Source organism: Brassica napus, chromosome C7 (genome assembly GCF_020379485.1).
Source record: "Brassica napus cultivar Da-Ae chromosome C7, Da-Ae, whole genome shotgun sequence".
Taxonomy (NCBI): domain Eukaryota; kingdom Viridiplantae; phylum Streptophyta; class Magnoliopsida; order Brassicales; family Brassicaceae; genus Brassica; species Brassica napus.
Window position 1 is genome coordinate 23,596,174 of NC_063450.1, and position 21,597 is coordinate 23,617,770.

General features: G+C 36.9%; 3 protein-coding genes across 3 annotated transcripts; 2 read left to right on the forward strand and 1 right to left on the reverse strand.

The window, feature by feature from the left end:
• The first annotated feature begins 1,988 nt into the window (after window positions 1–1,988).
• On the forward strand, window positions 1,989–3,440 carry LOC111207956. The gene has a single exon (XM_022706578.2). The coding sequence runs from the start codon at window positions 1,989–1,991 to the stop codon at window positions 3,438–3,440; it is 1,452 nt and encodes a 483-aa protein (XP_022562299.2).
• Window positions 3,441–11,919: 8,479 nt separating this feature from the next.
• LOC106410613 (ubiquitin-like) lies at window positions 11,920–12,859 on the forward strand. Its single transcript, XM_013851159.3, has one exon. The coding sequence runs from the start codon at window positions 12,372–12,374 to the stop codon at window positions 12,756–12,758; it is 387 nt and encodes a 128-aa protein (XP_013706613.1). The 5' UTR covers window positions 11,920–12,371; the 3' UTR covers window positions 12,759–12,859.
• Window positions 12,860–17,717: 4,858 nt separating this feature from the next.
• Window positions 17,718–21,586, reverse strand: LOC106410623 (ATP-dependent DNA helicase pif1-like). Its single transcript, XM_048763555.1, has one exon. The coding sequence runs from the start codon at window positions 21,561–21,563 to the stop codon at window positions 20,658–20,660; it is 906 nt and encodes a 301-aa protein (XP_048619512.1). The 5' UTR covers window positions 21,564–21,586; the 3' UTR covers window positions 17,718–20,657.
• Window positions 21,587–21,597: the final 11 nt, after the last annotated feature.

Consider the following 21,597-nt stretch of genomic DNA (forward strand, 5'->3'; position numbering starts at 1 on the left):
TCTGAATGGAAGGCAGACTCTCGCCGTGGGTAATTTCGTATCCTCATAAATTGAACCTTCCCCAAGCTGTCCATCCAAACTCATCCACACCCACTGAATTGTGATGTAGATGTCTAAGACCCATCTATCATGCATATATTACCCAAACTTAAGACTTGGGGTTCCTCAATAATGTGATCTTGTGGAATAGGTGCCACAATCTCGTTGGCGTTGAACCAGGTTTGACACTCACTCCCTGCATAACGAACTAGCTCCAGTGGATCCCTGTCCATCCCCCTAAAGAGCTTGTCATTTCGGGCCTTCCAAATATACCAGATTATCCAGGGATAAGGATCCCTGTCTAATTCTGGCTCGACAATGATGTTCTTTCTCCAGAATAGATAATTCATATTAGCATAAACATTCGGCACCGGAAAGATATCAGGACTTGTGGGTGTTGCTGATAGGGACCAAGCTTGTAAAGCTGGCGGACATTCGAAGATGACATGAGTAACATACTCTTCTGGTTCTCCACATCACAGCAATAGTTATCGCATCTCATATTACGCCGTATCAAATTTTTCGTTGCTGCCACATGACATGTTATCAATTGAAATAACAATAGAACGTTACTTGTACGTATGTTACTACGTTAACAATGATGTATTTGTAGGTTGATTTAGTGACATTATGTTTAAATATGTTTAAGGAAAACTCATTAATCTAACTCGAAAATACAACTATTAAAATAGATAGTTTAATTTAATTCTGAGTGGTATGTTAGTGTAAATAAGTTAGAAAACTTAGGGGCATTTTTAATGGTTACTTTTCTTTTACTAATAGAGATGAAATTGGTGCATTTTTAACAATTTTCCCAAATCCAATTTAATTCCGCCAGGCAAACCCAGTTTTTTATTGAACACCGACAAAAGGTATTAATTGTTGGTAAAAAAAAAACATTATCTTTTATGCATTTTTTTACGGTGACTTTTTATGCAATTAAAAAAACATTGTTCTATTACGTGGCTATTTTTTTGGAGAAATAATTACGTTAGTAACTTCCGAAATAAAATGTTCACCAAAAAAAAAATCAATTTTCTGTTTTCTAGGAAGTTACTAATGTAACTAGGATAAGATCCGCGTCCTACGCGAGATAAAATAAGTATAAAAAATATTTAAATTATTAAATTGTATTTTGCATGGTGAGAATAACATAAGGTGAAGTATATAGAATTGAAAAGTATATATTTAATACAATTGAAATATAATGCAAGCACTTAATATAATGGACTTTATTCCATAGACCTTAATTCTTAAACTTGTTACTTGTTAGTTTATATGGTGGATCTTAGGTTTTAAGAAACGCGTTTCCAATGTGTTTCCGCGAGTTTCCGAGAGATTTCGATTCTGAAACGTTTCCGAAATGTGAAACGAACCTTCAACGGAGTTTCCGTGCAACATAGTTTGTTAGTTTATATTTGGTGGATCTTAGGTTTGGTGGATATTTGGTGGATCTTAGTTTATATTTCGATTCTGAAACGTTTCCGAAATGTGAAACGAACCTTCAATGGAGTTTCCATGCAATTGGGGATTTCTTCTTTTTTTCCTTTTTTTGGGCTCTCTACCGGAATTCTTTTCCGATTTGGTTTTGCTTTTCTGTCACGGTGGTGGTGTGTTTCCTTTTTTGGGTCGCCTTTAAATTTTGGGTGAGAATTGATTAATTTTTTGCGTGATTGAAAAATCAAAGGGTCTGAACTCCATTTTTCTTCCCCATTATTTCTCTCATTTTCCCAATTTACTTTGTCCACATTCCTTATCGCCTCATCACTTTCCTTTTTGGTTTCCATTAATTAATCCTTACATAATCAATTCCAATGATTTCCATCAAAATCATCACTGAATATTGCAGTCTTAATAGCAATTATAGGTCGATTTGCGTAGACCTTCTCCCCAAACTTGACTTGCATCGCCGTCGGAGAGCCAAGGAGTTGTGTTTTTGTTTGACTGGAATGGCGGAAAATCTTCAGAAGGCAATCAACGCCTTATCGTTGCACGATGAAGAACCGGTGGATCTGCCTGATAGTCCTAGATTTCATGTGTTCGATGAAAACGCAACCAGTATTTTGGGAAGACTCTTGAACCCTGAATGTCAAGCTATGGACAAGATGATCGAGGAGATGCCTAGGATATGGAGAGTGTATGAAAGAGTCCGTGGAATCGCCTTGTCGCGTGACAAGGTTCAGTTTATTTTCGAAAGGGAAGAAGACTTGTTGACGGTGTTAAAAGACCGACCTTGGACCTACAATAACTGGACCATGCTGCTTGATCGATGGATCCCGTCGCCGCCGGCGAATTTCTTGACTACTGTGGATGTATGGGTTCGAATCAGTAGAATCCCGGTGAATCACTATCGTCTGGAGACAATGGACTTCTTAGCATCCAAAGTGGGAAGAGTGATTGAGATCGCTTATGACCCTAAAGCGTCCCAAAAAGAAGCGTACATTCGGGCCCAAGTTCGACTGGATATAGCCAACCCAGCAATCGCTATTAAACCCTTAAATCTACCAAAGGGGGGAAGAGTGATCATCGAATATGAATATGAGAAGTTGAGGAAACGTTTCTTTCATTGTCAGCGCTTAACCCATGAACGTCCAAGCTGTCCTTTCCTCAAAAACAGGGGACCGCTTCCAGCCAATAAAGACGTTGTTAAAGATTCACGTGTTAGGGAGAAATCTGATGCTATTGGTGGAAGCTCGAAGCAGATGCCTTTACTGATCGAACATCCAGTAGTGCCTCCTGGGTTTGCTCCGCTATTCCCTGAGATGCCTCAGAAAGAAAGAGACATGGCCTTGCAGTACATTTCACATAGTGATCCAACGGAGAGACAGGCCAGAATCACTAGAGTGCAACAATCTTTGCAACCAGGGTTTGAAGACAATCTGGGTAGTGCACCGCGCATATCTCATGACATTAATAAAGGGAAGGGCCATGTTTTCAACTTTCAAGAACATGATCGTCCGGGTAAACGAGTTGCAGTGACAAGAGAGCGTTCAGCCTTCTCTGAGGCTGACTTGAAATCTGTAAAGGATCGGACAAGCTTCCCCTCTGACAACCTGGAAGTTTCTTCGTCTTCTTCTTCCCTCGGTCCAACGGTCTTTAGAGTGGGAACCTCTACAGATAACCTATCTACCGGGGCTAATGAGGCTGTTAAGAAAAGTCGTCGTAGACCTCAACGCTGGAAACGCATATGCAGTCAGCGCCCTTCAGGTCAGGCTCAGGACTTAGACCATACGGGCAAGAGAGACAGTCCAGTGGGTGATGGAGAAGAATCTACTGCGACTCTTGGTGGGAATCAGGCTAAGCGAAAGGCTCCTGTGAATGTTGGAGAACATTCTTCAAAATCTTCAAAACCCCTTCAACCTACGGTGGCTTCCGATTTGAAGCCGCTGCTCCCCCAATGAGCATCATGAGTTGGAACTGTCGAGGAGGTGGAAGCGACGAGACAGTTCACCGTCTCCGTGAAATGAGGAGGGATCATTTCACGGATTTTTTATTTTTGATGGAGACAAAACAAAAACGTGAGTACATGGTTGGGTTACAGAAAGAATTTGGTTACGGTGAGTTACTTACTGTTGAGCCGGTGGGTCTGAGTGGTGGCTTGGCAGTTTTTTGGAAGAGTAGTTTTGAGGTGGAAGTTTTAGAGGCTGATAAGAGGATTATTGACTTGAAGGTGAGGATGGGTTCTTTGGCATTTTTACTCTCCTGCATATATGGTGATCCAGTTAGAGCTCGTAGGAAGGCTGTTTGGGACAGGCTCTCTACCGTTGGGATGGTACGGAATGAGCCGTGGGTTTTGGTGGGTGATTTTAACGAATTGCTCACTGCGGCAGAGAAGGTTGGTGGTCCGGATAGACATGACTCAACTTTCTGGGATTTTCGGAATCTGGTGGACAACTGCAAGATTAAGGAAATCAAAAGCTCTGGGAACTGTCTGTCATGGTCTGGTATGAGAGATAATGTTTGGGTGCAATGCCGTTTAGATCGCAGTTTTGGGAATGATGAATGGTTCCGACTGTTCCCCAGAGCTCACATGGAGTATTTGGAGATGCTAGTCTCTGATCATAGACCCATTTTGATCAAATTTGCATTGGAGGAAAGGGAAATGGGGAGAGGCCGCTTCGTTTTTGATAAGAGGTTAGCAAAGCAGAAAGGCGTGGAAGAGATAGTCAAGCTTGGTTGGGGGGTTGACGCATCAGAAAATGAGACACCTTTGTTGGAGCGAATCAACAGGTGTAGGAGAGAGCTCGCCAAATGGAAGAGAGTTACGACTGTAAGTGCGAGGAGTAGAATTAAAAGAATCAAGGAGGCGCTGGAGAAAGAAATATCAAAGACAGCACCTTGCTGGCAGCGGTTGAAAATGCTAAGACGAGATTTGTGTAAAGCGTACCGTGATGAGGAATCCTTTTGGCGGCAACGTAGTAGGGTGAGATGGCTTAAACTTGGTGACAGGAACACCAAGTACTTCCACCTCTGTGCCAAAGGTCGCAAGAACCGGAATAACCTCCTTTTGCTTAAGGATTCCCAGGGTAGAGAACACTTCTCTGAAGGATCGAAGGGTAACATTGCAGTGGAGTACTTTCGTGATATTTTTACAAGTTCAAATCCTTGGGACTTGGAAAGTCTGTTTGAAGGGTTCCAAAGTAGAGTGTCTCCCGCAATGAACACGATGCTGACGGCTCCAGTACTTTCTGAGGAAGTGAAGAATGCGGCCTTTTCTATCAAAGAGGATAGTGCTCCGGGGGCTGATGGATTAACGGGCACTTTTTATAAGCGGTTCTGGTCTACGGTGGGGGCAACTACAGTCCGTGAGGTACAGGGTTTCTTTCAGACGGCGATCTTACCCGCTGGTTGGAATCATACGCATATTTGCCTTCTGCCTAAAATCACTAACCCATCAAGGATGACAGAGCTGAGGCCTATCAGTCTCTGCTCAGTACATTACAAGATCATCTCAAAAATTCTTTGCAATAGGCTGAAAAGAATTCTACCAGAGATTGTCTCAGACACGCAGGGTGCTTTCGTTAGTGGTCGCCTTATAACTGAAAATATCTTGGTGGCACATGAGATGGTACATGCTTTAAGGACGAAGGATGGCATTGACTCAAACTTCATGGCCATTAAGACAGATATGTCTAAGGCATATGATCGCGTAGAGTGGTGTTTTGTGGAGTGTCTACTAGAGAGGATGGGCTTTGATAGGAAGTGGGTAACATGGATCAGCGCCTGTATTAGCTCTGTCACATATTCGGTGCTCTTAAATGGTAGTCAACATGGGTTTATCAAACCGGAGAGAGGGCTCCGTCAAGGAGATCCACTATCTCCATTTCTCTTCATATTATGTGCGGAGGCTTTGGTGAGTACTCTGAATCAAGCTGAGCCCTTGGGAAAGTTGAATGGCATCCGTTTATCAAGAGAGGGTCCTGCAGTGTACCATATGCTGTTCGCCGATGATAGTTTGCTGTTATGTAAAGCAACAGTGGAGGAAGGAGCAGAGTTAGTAAGGAGGCTGAAACTATATGGTGATGCGTCAGGCCAAGTGATAAACACCTCCAAGTCTTCGATAATCTTTGGCTCCAAAGTTCCAGCTATGTTCCGTAATCAAATGAAAGAGGTGTTGAGTATTGATGCGGAGGGAGGTGAAGGTTTCTACCTGGGACTACCTGAATGCTTCAGTGCATCTAAGAGTAAGCTTCTAAATTTTATACACGATAAAGTTCAGAGGAGACTCAGAGGAGGGGGTTCGAAAATATTGTCTCAAGGAGGAAAAGAGATTATTCTAAAATCTGTGGGGATGGCTCTGCCAGTCTTTGCAATGAGCTGTTTCCGGTTACCTAAAGATCTCTGCGCTAAACTAACGAGCATTATGACTGAATTTTGGTGGGGAGGTGATGCAGAGAAAAAGAAAATTGCATGGGTAGCTTGGAAGAAGCTATGCAAACCTAAGGAACTCGGTGGCATGGGTTTTAAGGATATTGCTTGGTTTAATCAAGCCTTGTTATGCAAGCAGGCATGGAGAATCTGGTCTAACCCGCAATCCCTTCTAGCGAGAGTCATGAAAAGCAGATACTTTAAGCAAGGAAACTTCCTTGAGTGTTCTGTTGGATATAGACCATCATATGCTTGGAGGAGCATTATGCATGGTCGTGAGTTACTATCACAAGGGCTGCTTAAAAGAATTGGGAATGGTAAGGATACGCATGTTTGGTATGATAACTGGATCCTTATGCCTATACCTAGATCTCCTAGATATAGAACAGATGAAGTAGACCTTACGCTTAAAGTCTCAGACCTTATTGATGAGAGGCATGGAACGTGGGATGTTCAACGGGTATGGCATCTGTTTGTAGGGGAAGATGCCAACCAGATTCTGGAAATGAGGCCACAACTTAACCGTCATGATACAATGGTTTGGGGCTTCAGCAGGAATGGTTTGTATGACTCTCAAAGCGGATACAAGCTTCTGCACCTCCTACAAATTGTTGAAAATCCTCTAGCCGCACCCTCCTTGCCTCCTATTGAGAAACGGCTCTGGTCTAATTTATGGAAAGTTAAGACGATGCCTAAGAACAGACACTTCCTATGGAGAGCATTAGCCGGTGCCATAGCCGTAGCTGAAAGACTGAGATCGCGAGGGATCCCGGTAGAAACGACATGTAAGTTATGTCATGCACAGCCTGAGACTATTTGTCATGTGCTCTTCCATTGTCCGGTAGCGAAGGAGGTTTGGAGACTATCAGAGTTTCCTATGCCAGCAGCTGGCTTCTCTACAAACTCGGTTTTCCTGAACTTTCATCACCTGTTGGAGACATGTAAGCGAAGTAGGTTGGAGGAGAGAACTCGGTTGGTATTTCCATGGATTCTTTGGAACATATGGAAATCTAGAAACAAATTTGTCTTTCAACAAGTGAACGTAGGGGCAGAAGAGATATGGAGAAAAAGTCAGTTGGAGTTTGAAGCTTGGAATGCCGCTAACGTGGGTGACAAGGAAGACATTGATGAGAATGTGGGTGAATCTGCTTTAGCTTGCTGGCGAAAACCATGTCCAAGTTTCATAAAATGTAACGTTGGTTCGTCTTGGACAGATGCAAACCGAAATTGTGGGGTCGCTTGGCTGACACGGAATCATTTGGGTGTTTCGTTAATCCACAGCCGTCGCTCATACTCAATGGTGGCATCACAGCTAGAGGCTGAGTTGCTAAGTTTTCTGTGGGTCGCAGAGAGCCTATCGACACTGCGACATAAGAATGTGGTGTTTGAATCTTCATCATATTTGGCGGGAGAAGCAGTTTTGAATCCTGATAATTTTCCTATGTTTCATGGGTTGATTGACGTGATAAGAGAGAAGCTGTCTAGGTTACAACTGTGGTCTATAGCTTATGTACAGAGCGGAGCAAACCAATGCACGGAGGCCATTGCTCGTAGTGTGACAAGGGATCAGCGGTATGCTTCGTATGTGGGGAAAGATGGACCTTCTTGGTTATTGCCTATGATTCATGCAAATGCTGTTCGAGCGGACAATGGATACTAAGAAGGATCTTGAGTCTTGTTTACAGCTCATTTGAAGCATTTCATTATCCTCTCAACGGTGATGGATGCAAACAAAGGAGATGATGTTGGTTTTAGTAGTTTCTTAATTTCTGGAGTTGGGGGCCCTGTTGGTTTCACCATACTCTGTTTCTTTCAAGAATGTTGTCCTGTTTTTTATAAATCGATTACAAAGCGTTAAGAAAAAAAAAAGGTTTGTAGAATAAATTTATTTTGTTGGACCTTATTTCATAAGTGTCTAAAACCAAAAAGAAAAAGAACTTTTCTTCAAAAAAATAATTCAATTTTGTGTTCAAAAAAAAAAAGAGAGGATAGTTGTTAAAAAAGAAAAAAGAACTTTCAATTTGAATCTTCTTGAAAATGAAATAAAGTCCACTATATTGTATATGGGATTGAAAAAATAGTTCAAAAAAGAAAAAAAAAAGAAAAAAAGAACTTCCAATTGTATATGGTATTGAAAATGTATCAGTAATCACGTCAAGCAGTACTAAATGCATATAACGGCTACCGTTAGTCATGACAATCAAGTATATCCATATACAATATGATATTGACTAAAATGAAGAACCAAATTTGCGTAGAGATAAAGATGACACATAAATATCCCTAATTTTCTATCATCGATTGACTACATAATAGGTAAGATAAAGATGAAATCCCCGGTAATGAATTACAGAAAATAAATTATATATTTTACCTTGATCATACAAAGTATAATTTCAATTTAATATTTTGTTGGGATTATAATTTTTTTAAATTTGACCAACATTTTAATGTATGTGTTATATATCAAACATTTAGATTGTCAAAATACTATGGAATTCATGACTTTTTATTAGTCACTATGTGACAATATATTAACATACTTACATTACATAGTGTCCCATAGAAAAATGACCAATTGTTTTTCGGGTAAAGCAACTTTGTAATAATACAGGAATGTATAAATTATCCATATAGTTCAAGTTTCTGTAAATATAGTTTCACAAATTAATTAATTTACAGTTTATATAACCAATATGAGATAGGAGATGTTGTGTCCGAAACTAATGTATGCCAGCATGAAACATTTACCAGAAAACCATGTTTTATACATTACTAGTGGTATTCCGGTGCTACGCGCCGGGTTCGTATGTTTTATTTTCTAGTAAATTTAAAATAATTTTATATGTTTTATAGTGGTTAATGACAGTAGTATAAGTGATTTTTACTGATTAATTCAATAAAATAGAATAAATAGTTAATAGTTGCACCGATGTAAATATAATTGAATTTAAAACATAAAACAAAATTAAAGTTCCAAAAAAAGAATGTAAATCATGTGTTGTTTTGAAGAACGAAGATAATAAATTTGTTCATCGTCTTAAAATAATAACAATCTTCGCATGGTTTGTCAATGTCATGGATGTGCTAATTTCTCATCGTCTATTTCTGAATCCAGTAAGTGAATTATTAATCATGGTCTAGTATTGATTGGATCGACTATTTTTCCAAGATAATTTATCTAGATATTATATTCTATATAAAGGTAAAGACCATTACATAATATAAGTATTACACAAATTTCTTTTACAACATTTTTCCAAAAAAAAAAATTATAATGGTAGGACCAAGGAAGCTGTTGCATATAAGTGAAAATATTAGAATAATAAACACGAATTTCAATTGAAATAAACAAACTTAATCATTTGCTTATATAAGTAACAATATATAGTCGCATCTCTTGTTAATCTGGTTTGGTTCGAAAACTATTGTAGCTTATACTCCATGCAATGTTTTTAATAAAACCTTACAGAAGATATTTCTTACATCTTATCAGTTAGAATGTCATATGAAATGATAGTCATACCTAGAGTATTTCTATTTTTGTCTGTATGAACTGTCGTAGTTTTTGAGACACTGATAATTTAGTTGATCATGTACGTTTATTTTATATTAATACTTTTTTGTGAATAGGTTTTCTATTTCAAACTTATCCTCTTCACAATTTTTCATGCGAGGTCATGATTTGTTTAAGGCTTAAGTTGCCTTATTTCATTTGAACTAAAAGAAAGACGTTTAGTAAAGAACTTTAGTTAATAGTCAAAACATCAACCACTACATTGGGTTTAATATAAAATAGATTAAGTTGCTAAAGCTTTTTGCGATAAGAAAATCAAAGGAATGTTGCGTAAATAACTTGCGTTAATAGTCAAAACATCCACCGCTGTATCGGGTTTAATAAAAAATAGATAAGAGTTGCTAAAGCTTTGTCCGATAAGAAAATAAAAGGAAGACATAACAACAGAAGAAAATTTAGTGGGGATGAGTGTTTTTTGACGTGGAGCTGTGCCATACGTGCCTTCTCTCCATTCTCATGCAAGACGACCGCCTCCAGGTACCACATATGAGGATGGTTGATGGTTGGCATTTGTACTCTCTCTGAGTTCTCCTCGCACACCATCTGGTAGCTCAACATCAGTTTTATTGTCACCATTAGAGATACCTTGGATGCTACTGGATTCTCTCCAGGCGTAGAGCATCATCAGCACTATGGTCACCATCCTGTTCAGAATGCATTAATGATCATAAATATATTCTTTAGGGAAAAAGATATATTAAGACAGTATGAGGTACCAACATCTCTCTGGAGATTCTTTTCACATTTAGAATAACCTATGTAACACCATCATTTTCTATCTGGATGCCAGTCTCTGGAGATAAAAAAACCTTTCACATCTACTCAGGATCTCAGAATTGATCAAAAGAACAATACTTTGATCTACCGCATTGCAACAAACATCAACAAAGTTCCTTTCAATCAGTCACTTTAGCAGTGTAGAGACTGAACTATCTGTCATCAGTAAGAGGACTATATCAAATTATAAAGTTTGGTTAGCAAGGAAAGACGATTAGTCAAAAAGATAGTATCTAAGTTAATTTATAGTTATGTTTTTTTTTTTTTTTTGCTTTAAACGTTACCTATTCAGTTGAACTCCATGTTTATTGGACCTTCTGGGTGTGTATTCACATAATCAACCTCCCTCTTCTTTCCTATGAAGCCTGGTTCTTTTATTTCATCATCACGAACTTTTACATCTGTACCAAGATCTTGCACTTGCACTTGCACTTTTCGCTTGTAATCTATATCATCTATAGTTTCCTCATAGAAAAGACCACGTAGAAAATCTACACTGAAATGAACCATAAGGGTTAACACTCACGGATCCTTCCATAAGCGTTGACTGTTGCAGACAAACAAATGAAAAATTACAGTCTCTGTAAAAATGGTTTCGTCAAAAGGGTTAACACAAAATGAGAGTAATTACCTGCTTGTCGATCAGTAGCATGTTTACACCCATAAGCTTACTGCCTCTCTTCACGTTAGGAGCCTCCCAAAACCTCAAAAGACGGACCTCGGCTGTGGTTGAACATCGACCAGCTTTAATATCAGCAAGCAGGGTGAAGGAATTCGCCATTGCCAGAGCTGATAATTTGAAAAAAAAAAATGATACTTATAGTTTCCGTAGATAAGACGGCCTTTATCGATGCACGGATGCCAATTTATAGAAGAGATTTACCCTGTTACATACGAAGAGTCTGTGCTTGATTAAATGCTGCGTAGTGGGGCGAGTGGGATGAAGCATGTTAATGCTCGGATTGAAGAACAAAATTAAAGGAAACCCAAGGCGTTTCAGGATCTTCATTAGAGGCGGCTTCATCTAGACGACATTCAGTCCTAGGAGCTTCTACTTTCTACAATATCTGGGCCTGGAGATAATCAATCACACACATAAAAACCCAAATCACAGAACCTATTCATAAAAAAACGAAATGAGCACAAGAAGCCTAAATGAAAGAAACATAAGGCCCAATCAGAGAACGCAAAAAGAAAGAGAAAAAATGAGTTTCATAACTTTTTTTTTAAGGTGACACGTGTCACAAATTGCCCTATACATTTTGATGATGTGGTGGAAAAAAACTCTGTTTTATTATTATAAATAAATAAGGAACATGCAATTAAATGTTGGGATCAGTCCAGTGGCAATAATGGTAAATAGCTAAGATGGGCGTGAATTTTTTCAAAATCAGTCTGAGAAACCATGTTTGTGTGATTCGCCGCAATAATGGCACCAATGTAAATATAGTACATTTCTAAGGTTTCTCTTTTTATTTGCTTCCCTTTTAATAATAAGGGACTATTCTTTACATTGGGGGTTTACTGAGGTTGCACTAACATTCATTAGCTAAACAACATATAGGACGACCAAATTTTTCTTGCTCTAATTATATTTTCATACCCGAAAATAGTTAACGTACACATTCTCTTGTACCAGGATAGTTAACATACATTATTATAGTATTATGTTTAGAAATTAAGAAAACTTTATATCAAATTATACAATGGTTTCAATGAAAAAAATAAAGAATAAAGTATTTTGATTATTTGTATTATGCAAATTGTTTTACCGTTAGCATTTAATTAGTAAATAATGTTTCACTTTCGTAATTTTTTTTACAGTTTCTTAATTTGTGTATAAATCTTTGTATCATTACTTTCAAATTTTGAGAAAGAAACCAAAGGCAAACATGCAGGTGCTTTCACAACCGTCGGTCAGTAATAACTTGAAGTCTATAGTCAAGTAAACGGTCAACATAGGCAATAGTAAATGATATCATTGGGAAAATGTAAAAAATTTTGTTTGAAGATTTGGGAAAATATAGTTAACAGATAATTTCCTCCCAAAGATGTAAGTATATAAAAGAAAACCCCAAAGAGTGAAAAGAGAGAAACCAAAAAGCTTGAAATGCATATTTCTATCAAGAATGTCAAGGGGGAAAACATCAACCTAGAGGTAGAGGATAGCTCCACGACCATCGATCTCAAGATCTATGGACTCACTCGTCAGTTGGTTCTTGGTTTGAATGGTGATAGTGATGCCTATCAAGGTCCGGATGCACTCATGCGGATTTTTGTATCGGCTATAAAGGAGAAAAAATTCATCCTACAAATGAAGGGATCCGATACCATTAAGAAAATCAAGACCATGATCCATGATCAGGGTGGCCTACCGGTGGATCAGCTGAATCTTAACTTTCTTGGCACCAAGCTCGAAAACAGTCACACCGTAGCTCACTACAACATCAAGCCTGACTCAAATCTTGTCATTGTGCAGCGGGGTTGCATTTTCTAAAATAATGTCTTTCTTTGTTTTACAGAATATGATCAGTATTGCTTTTGATATTTCGATACACAAGTAGCTCACTACAAGAAATAAGGTTTTTTTTGACCGAACTTCTGACCGATATTTTTTTCCAACAGAAATCTGATTTGGTCAGAGCTTTCCGACGGCTACAAAGTCAGAAAACGGTCAGAAATTTCTGACCGTTTTCCGACGACAATAATTTAAAATATTATCCATCCGAAATCTGTCAGAAATCTGTCAGAAATTTCCAACCGAACACAGTCGTCGGACATCGGTCAGAAATTTCCAACGGATTTCTAACCAAAATTCGAAGGAATTTATCTTGGGGCTAAGGAATATATGTTCTTGTGTCGTTTAAAATCGGCAAAACATTGTTAATGCTTGAAATATCCTTTTTAGTTTATTTTGTCTAATTCCATTTTTAGTATTCGGTTAGAAATCAGTAATGTAGACATGTGAGTGTGATCTACAGACTACAATATACTTCGCAGAAAAATAGAAGAAAAATATCAGGAGCTGAATATATTATTTTTTTTAAACATCAAACTAGAGGATATAATTTCTTAGAAATTCCCCAAAAATGATTAATACTTCGAGTATTATGTGAAAATGACATTCTCACAAAAGGGATGTTGCTACCACTTCTTTAACCCCAAGTATCAACGGAGGTGGGATACGTGTAGCTGGACTGACAGTGTCATGAGAAGGGTTTTAGGGGCCTAAGACAAGTTTAAAAAATAAAATTATATACAACTATAATAATTTTTTTTTTCTAATACAATATATGACATTCGCCAAAATTCGCCAAATACACAAGTTAACACTTACAAAAATACATTTATTATGTAAATATGCTATATTATGTCATATAAGAAAAAACATAGATTCAGAAAGTGAGGTACTCGATTCTCTTGGAAAGTTTTTTATATAAAATAAAACAAAACAATTAGACTATAAATTATTTAAAATTTTTGGGTCCTAAAAAAGATAATATTATTCGGGGCATAAGGTGAATGACTTTTTCAACACACTGTAGGCACACCTCCGTCGAACTGATTATATCGCCATAGATGATGGGAAGAATCTATGGGGAAAACAGTAGAATGTTTTTGAGTAGAGAGACGAGAAGCGGGTCGTTCTGCGTCGGGTTTTGGCAAACAAGAGAGCCCAGCCCAATGACTTTAACGGGGCCGTAAAGGAGCTTCGTTGATTGCCGAATACTTTCGTTAATGTTTCTGTCAGTCGAATATTTGAAAATCATGAGTTTCGAATACGAAAGGAAGTGCCAATAATAGCAAGAAAGCCAAACACACTGTTAAAATCATCAGTCATAGTGATATATAACTATTTAGAATGTGGTTACCAAAGTGTTAGATAAAACATTGTTAAACACACTCTAGAGTGAAATTAGTCTAGTGATATAAAACTAGTATGAATAATCTGTAAGGAATTTGTGGTTTCTACATAGATTAATGCACCTATAGCCTGCTGTTTCTCAGGCACACCGCCGTCGTTAATCCCATTTCTTGCAAGATACTATATATGTTTCTTGGCTATTACAAAATAAACAAAGAAATTTTAATATATAAAAACTCGGTTATGTTTTACAAGGGCTTGACACTTTGACTGAAAATTAGTCATGAAACAAAAGATATTAGGGTTCTTTAAATGATTCAAATATGCACGTAGATTTCTTTGCGTGAAAAACACCCCGGATTCTCGAATATATGGCTCATGATCTAGAATTTGTAGAACTTGTACTAACAGTTGAGTGAACACAGAAAGTGTAACATGGCAACATATTAAATGCCCGGGTCAACGTCTATCCGGTGGTGGTAATCCAGTGGCGATCGAAGGAATATATCCAATACGGCGAACCCTGGTTCGAACTCCGCTGGCCACACGGATATATGCTATTGCTTTTGGCTCATTTGAATGCCCAGAATAGGGTCTATCCGTGGGCTAGCTATACCTCTACCCAAAAATTAGATTTGTGTCTTTAATAGATCCGGATTTAACCATTTTCTTTAGTAAAAAAAAAACATATTAAAAGAGAAACCAAAGGGTAGCATTTGGCTTTGTCAACGATCATTAACAGCTTTAATCAATGACCACGTTTTCCAAAAAGGGTCAAAATAATCTCATGGGAAACTGTAAAACAGATAACTCTGTTTTCCGATCCCCTGCAATATATTTTGCGAAGTGATTTTGCCACATATCTTTTCTATAATCAATTTCACAAAACAAATATGACAAAGCTACTGAATTGATGACATGAATTCCGAAAAAATATGACATAGATAATTTCATTTAATGATTTATATTTTTGGCACACTTATTAGAATATGATAATAGTTCATACATTACATTTAATATTGAAATTTTTTTTGGTAAACTTTTTAAAAATATGGTAATAACTCATACATCATCTATAAAATAAATATATTTATATATAACATTTTAAATTTCAAAATATTATTATTTTGTATACTTATACAATTTGTATTACTAAACCTTTCAAAAATTTCTACAATTTTTTAAAAATTTAAATATCTAATCGTAAGATCATTAGTCTTATATATCTACAAATTTTATAAATATTGTTTATGTTAAATATTTGATAATTATACAATTTTATATTATTTTTATTAGTTTTATACAAATTGATTTAATATATATCAAATATATATTAAATATTAGTAAGAAAATAGTAAAATCTATAATATTTAATAAAATTTATTTTTAAATATAAGTTAGATTAAAAAAAATTTGCTGCACATGGTGACTTAAAAGGTCTTTTCTCCCGGTACTCGTTCTTCAAGCTATCCCGCGCATGCAAGCCTCTTTCTTTGGCACTGTAGTTAGTGACTTATTAACATCCCTCGCTCTGGGTGACCCACCTGGAGAGAAGCCAATAAGAAAGAATGACTTATTTTCACCTCTAACTCTTCGTTCCGAGTCGGCAAGAGCAATCAGAGTTTAAGAAAGCATTTCCATAGGATAGGAGGATTGGTTAGCTCATTAGACCTTTTGATTCTTTTATTATCTTTCTAGTGACTTTGAAAGAAGGGATTTTGTCTAGCTTAGAGTAAGCCGGGAACCAAAAAAGAATTTGAATCCGGAACGAGAAAGGACGAATGCTACCTCTGCTACTGAGGTACTATAAAACACAACCCCAAAGAGAGGGTTAGAGAGAGAAGAGAAGTTTCGTTTGCAATGCAGATCTCCATGAAGACGTTAAAGGGAAAGAGCATAAATTTAGAGGTTGAATTAGCTCCAACACTATCGACGTTAAGATCCATGGGGAGCCGATGAGTGAATTAGTTTTGCGACTTGGTCCTTCGGGTCGTAGTGAGTAGCCATGTATATATTTGTAGTGACTCTTAACGGCACGACCTACACCCTCCAGGTTAAGAGATCCGTTACCATTGGAAAAGTTAAGACTAAGTTGGAGGAGATTAATGGCACTCCAGCGGACCAGCAGGCGATGATTTTTCAAGGCAAGTCGCTTGAGGACAGTTGGACTATAGCTGAGTGTCATATCAAGCATGAGTCGACCATTCACATGATGCTTCATCAATGCGGTTGCTAAAGTATTTTATTTTTGTTTTCCAATGTTTTAACTTTTTTATTACATCATTTTTAAAGACTTGAGTTTCGATTAATAAAGTAGCTGTTTAATTTATTCTTTTACTTGACGAAGGAAAATAATTGAAGAAACTCAACTATTATTTTATATTAGGGGTTTTCCGGCGCTACGCGCCGGATTTGGATATTTTATTTGATTCAGTTTTCAAAATCTTGTGTTCTGGTATTTAGTTGTTAGGAGTGTATGTAGTTAAATATAGTTGAAAGGTTCGTCATGTTTAAAAAGTGTTGAAATGGGTATGGTCTTTAGGGGAAGTTAGTGTAATGAAAGTGTTTATATTTTGGGGTTGAGGGTATTCTTTAAAAAAAAAAATGTGTAGAATAATTGTGTGGTCTTATTTTTGATATTTTATTGTGCAGTAATTATGTTCGTAAATCTTATTTGTGTCAAATTTATGTTACCGTGTAATATATATCTGCAGCTGTATGAAGAGCTAATGTTTTTCTTTGTTAATGTTAATGTTTATAGACTCGGAGCAAAACCAAATCATGCAATTTGTGTTAGAAATATCTTCAGCATTTGGCTTTGTCAACGATCATTAATAGCTTTAATCAATGACCACGTTTTCCAAAAAGGGTCAAAATAATCTCATGGGAAACTGTAAAACAGATAACTCTGTTCTCCGATCCCCTGCACTATATTTTGCGAAGTGATTTTGCCACATATCTTTTCTATAATCAATTTTACAAAACAAATATGACATAGCTACTGAATTGATGACATGAATTCCGGAAAAATATGACATAAATAATTTCATTTAATGATTTATATTTTTGGCAAACTTATTAGAATATGATAATAATTCATACATTACATTTAATATTGAAATTTTTTTTGGTAAACTTTTTTAAAATATGGTAATAACTCATACATCATCTATAAAATAAATATATTTATATATAACATTTTAAATTTCAAAATATTATTATTTTGTATACTTATACAATTTGTATTACTAAACCTTTCAAAAATTTCTACAATTTTTTTAAAATTTAAATATCTAATCGTAAGATCATTAGTCTTATATATCTACAAATTTTATAAATATTGTTTATGTTAAATATTTGATAATTATACAATTTTATATTATTTTTATTAGTTTTATACAAATTGATTTAATATATATCAAATATATATTAAATATTAGTAAGAAAATAGTAAAATCTATAATATTTAATAAAATTTATTTTTAAATATAAGTTAGATTAAAAAAAATTTGCTGCACATGGTGACTTAAAAGAAGGTCTTTTCTCCCGGTACTCGTTCTTCAAGCTATCCCGCGCATGCAAGCCTTTTTCTTTGGCACTGTAGTTAGTGACTTATTAACATCCCTCGCTCTGGGTGACCCACCTGGAGAGAAGCCAATAAGAAAGAATGACTTATTTTCACCTCTAACTCTTCGTTCCGAGTCGGCAAGAGCAATCAGAGTTTAAGAAAGCATTTCCATAGGATAGGAGGATTGGTTAGCTCATTAGACCTTTTGATTCTTTTATTATCTTTCTAGTGACTTTGAAAGAAGGGATTTTGTCTAGCTTAGAGTAAGCCGGGAACCAAAAAAGAATTTGAATCCGGAACGAGAAAGGACGAATGCTACCTCTGCTACTGAGGTACTATAAAACACAACCCCAAAGAGAGGGTTAGAGAGAGAAGAGAAGTTTCGTTTGCAATGCAGATCTCCATGAAGACGTTAAAGGGAAAGAGCATAAATTTAGAGGTTGAATTAGCTCCAACACTATCGACGTTAAGATCCATGGGGAGCCGATGAGTGAATTAGTTTTGCGACTTGGTCCTTCGGGTCGTAGTGAGTAGCCATGTATATATTTGTAGTGACTCTTAACGGCACGACCTACACCCTCCAGGTTAAGAGATCCGTTACCATTGGAAAAGTTAAGACTAAGTTGGAGGAGATTAATGGCACTCCAGCGGACCAGCAGGCGATGATTTTTCAAGGCAAGTCGCTTGAGGACAGTTGGACTATAGCTGAGTGCCATATCAAGCATGAGTCGACCATTCACATGATGCTTCATCAATGCGGTTGCTAAAGTATTTTATTTTTGTTTTCCAATGTTTTAACTTTTTTATTACATCATTTTTAAAGACTTGAGTTTCGATTAATAAAGTAGCTGTTTAATTTATTCTTTTACTTGACGAAGGAAAATAATTGAAGAAACTCAACTATTATTTTATACTAGGGGTTTTCCGGAGTTACGCGCCGGAGTCGGATATTTTATTTGATTCAGTTTTCAAAATCTTGTGTTCTGGTATTTAGTTGTTAGGAGTGTATGTATAGTTAAATGTAGTTGAAAGGTTCGTCATGTTTAAAAAGTGTTGAAATGGGTATGGTCTTTAGGGGAAGTTAGTGTAATGAAAGTGTTTATATTTTGGGGTCGATAAATGAGGGTATTCTTTAAAAAAAAAAATGTGTAGAATAATTGTGTGGTCTTATTTTTGATATTTTATTGTGCAGTAATTATGTTCGTAAATCTTATTTGTGTCAAATTTATGTTACCGTGTAATATATATCTGCAGCTGTATGAAGAGCTAATGTTTTTCTTTGTTAATGTTAATGTTTATAGACTCGGAGCAAAACCAAATCATGCAATTTGTGTTAGAAATATCTTCAGTCTTCGATAATAATGAGGAGGATGTATGGTGTTTGGTTTTCTCAGATTTAGTGGATTGAAACGTTTATAAGTGTTTTCATAGAGTTAGCGGAAGCGGATGTCTGTGTTTGTGATTTTGAAAAATATGTTGTTGTGGGTTTCTAATAGATATAGGTAGAGGCTGTTTCTTCGTGGTGTTTATTTCAACATATTAGTACAGTCATTGCAGCAAACATATTTAGGGTGTTGGATTTAAAAGGATGGTCTGATTATTAAACTATTATAAACTATTATTAAAATATAAATTGGTAGACAATTTTAAAATTATTGATAAGCTATTATTAGAATATAACGACACCGTAATAAATACTTTGTTTTGACGCCAGCAACGATCACCTCGACGTTTGCTTGTCTCCCAACCAAGGCTACGTAAGAACGTATTTCCCTCCACTCGGTTTCCTGTAAACAACATAAGTATGCCGTAAAGATAGGTTGCATTGTCATAGAGACCTTCCGCAGACTTTTGAAGGTGGAAAAGTCCCACTGTGGTGCTTTCCTGGACAAAGTGTGCAACTGGATTTCCACTTTTGAGACATTTTTCCATAAGTTGGTGGTAGCCATATGTGACCAGAGGAGTCATGGCTTGTGGTCGCAAGTTGAGGCGTTTGAAGACTTGATCATCTACAACAGATGTTGAGATTCTTTTGGAAAGGGTTAGGCAATTGCGGATATCTTCCCGGGATGAAGATGCAACGCGTGAAAGGATTTCCACACGCAAGTCTCTGGGTAATGATTCTAAGAGAGAGAAGTTGCTGGGATTTTCCATGGTTGTTTAAATGATAGGGCTATGTTAGTTTTTGTTCTTGGGTGCGGTGCGGCTTCTTAGTTTTATACTGTAATACTATATTGAAAGGATCCGGAAGGACAGATTGGTGATTCCGGCTTGCCTTTTTTATGAAGATTTGACGGTTTCTGTTATGGAATGAGCGTAGGGATTTGCTTAAATTCTTTGACGTGTTCCGCAAGGTATTTTGATAAGGTTGGTTTTTTGGTTTAGTAATTTGGTATGATTGATTAAATATTCCTTTATCCGCACACGGGTTTAATGATGGTGGATTCGAATATTGTGAGTGTATTTTTATCCAAAAAGTGTAAGCATAATTTTTTTTTATTTATTCATGGTTTTATTTTATAAAGTTATTGGATTTATTTAAATGTCCTAGAACTTTGTAAAACTCTAACAAACTGACTTTTTTAAAAAAATCTGAAACAAAATTTCTCTAACAAAGTCTTTATTACAGTCTCGTAATATTAATATAGAGCTTGCTAGATAGGCTACGGATTTTGACTGTAATTGATATTTGCGAGACTAAGATATTTGGTCGCGAGACAAATATGTTGCATAAAAAGTAAGAAACATCTGGTGTTTAGAATGGTCGAGTCTGTGACTTAAAAAATTGTCTGCCAATTTGAAAAAAGAGTAGTCTAAATATTGGTTCACCACATCATCTCATGAAAACCGTCAGTTGCTGTCTTCTGTGGTATTACGTACTGGACGGGATCCTATGCTGTTCCTGTAACGATCAGAGTGAAGATTAGGTTCGTATATAATGTTTTTAGGTCGAAGTATATTGATCAGGGTTTGGTTGTAAGTGACTTACTGGTCTGGAGATTGCTGAATATCTCTCGGTAGACAATATTAGTAACAACGTCTTTCCTTGTCGTGCCTTCACTGTCATCAAGTATCTTCAATCCTTCTGGAGTAGTGACTCGTGAGAGAGCAACATACAGCTGGCCATGACTAAAAACTGGTCTAGGAAGGTAGAGTGCAACCTGTTTCAGACACTGACCTTGGCTCTTATTTATTGTCATCGCATAACACAGCCTAATTGGATATTGCCTTCTGCGAAAAGTAAAAGGATGTATACTGTCTGTTGGGGATAACTGTATCCTCGGAATAAGCACTCTGTCTCCAACATGAGTCCCTGTTAAAAGCTCAGCCTCTAGAACTCTGTGGCCCAACCGTGAAACAACCATTCGTGTTCCATTGCATAGCCCATTATACTGGTCCAGATTGCGCAACATCATCACAGGAGCACCAACCTTCACACATAGTTTATGCGGTGGCAAACCTTGAAACTCTAGTGAGTTTAAGTATTCTTGAGTGTAATTATTTGTAAAATCCTCCTCTGGTGTGCTCTCAAAAGCAACACTGTCTGAACTCAAATACTCTTTCTCTGCGGATGGAACCTTAGACAGAAGATAGGAGTTGATCTCATTGGCACTGGCGTTTGTGGGTGCTAAGATAGCTCTTTCTGTTAAATAGGTCCGGTTTAAGTAATTCTTTATGAAGTCTGGATAAGCAGCTTCTGAGATAGCCTGTTGGGGATGATCAGATATCGGAATCATGAACTCCTCTCCTATTAGAACCTGCTCACTTTCCTCTCCACATCTACCCTCTGTTGCCACAGTTGGCGCTGTTCCATTACCAACTTCGAGTATCCACTTTGCAAATTCTTTGTCAGCTTGGCTCAGTCTCATGTTGATGGATAAAGTGTGGACTTGTTCAAAGGGC

Bases quoted from the DNA above. Each gene is read 5' to 3' on its own strand.
- LOC106410613 (XM_013851159.3), top strand. From the start codon at position 12,372: ATGCATATTTCTATCAAGAATGTCAAGGGGGAAAACATCAACCTAGAG.
- LOC111207956 (XM_022706578.2), top strand. From the start codon at position 1,989: ATGGCGGAAAATCTTCAGAAGGCAATCAACGCCTTATCGTTGCACGAT.
- LOC106410623 (XM_048763555.1), bottom strand. From the start codon at position 21,563: ATGAGACTGAGCCAAGCTGACAAAGAATTTGCAAAGTGGATACTCGAA.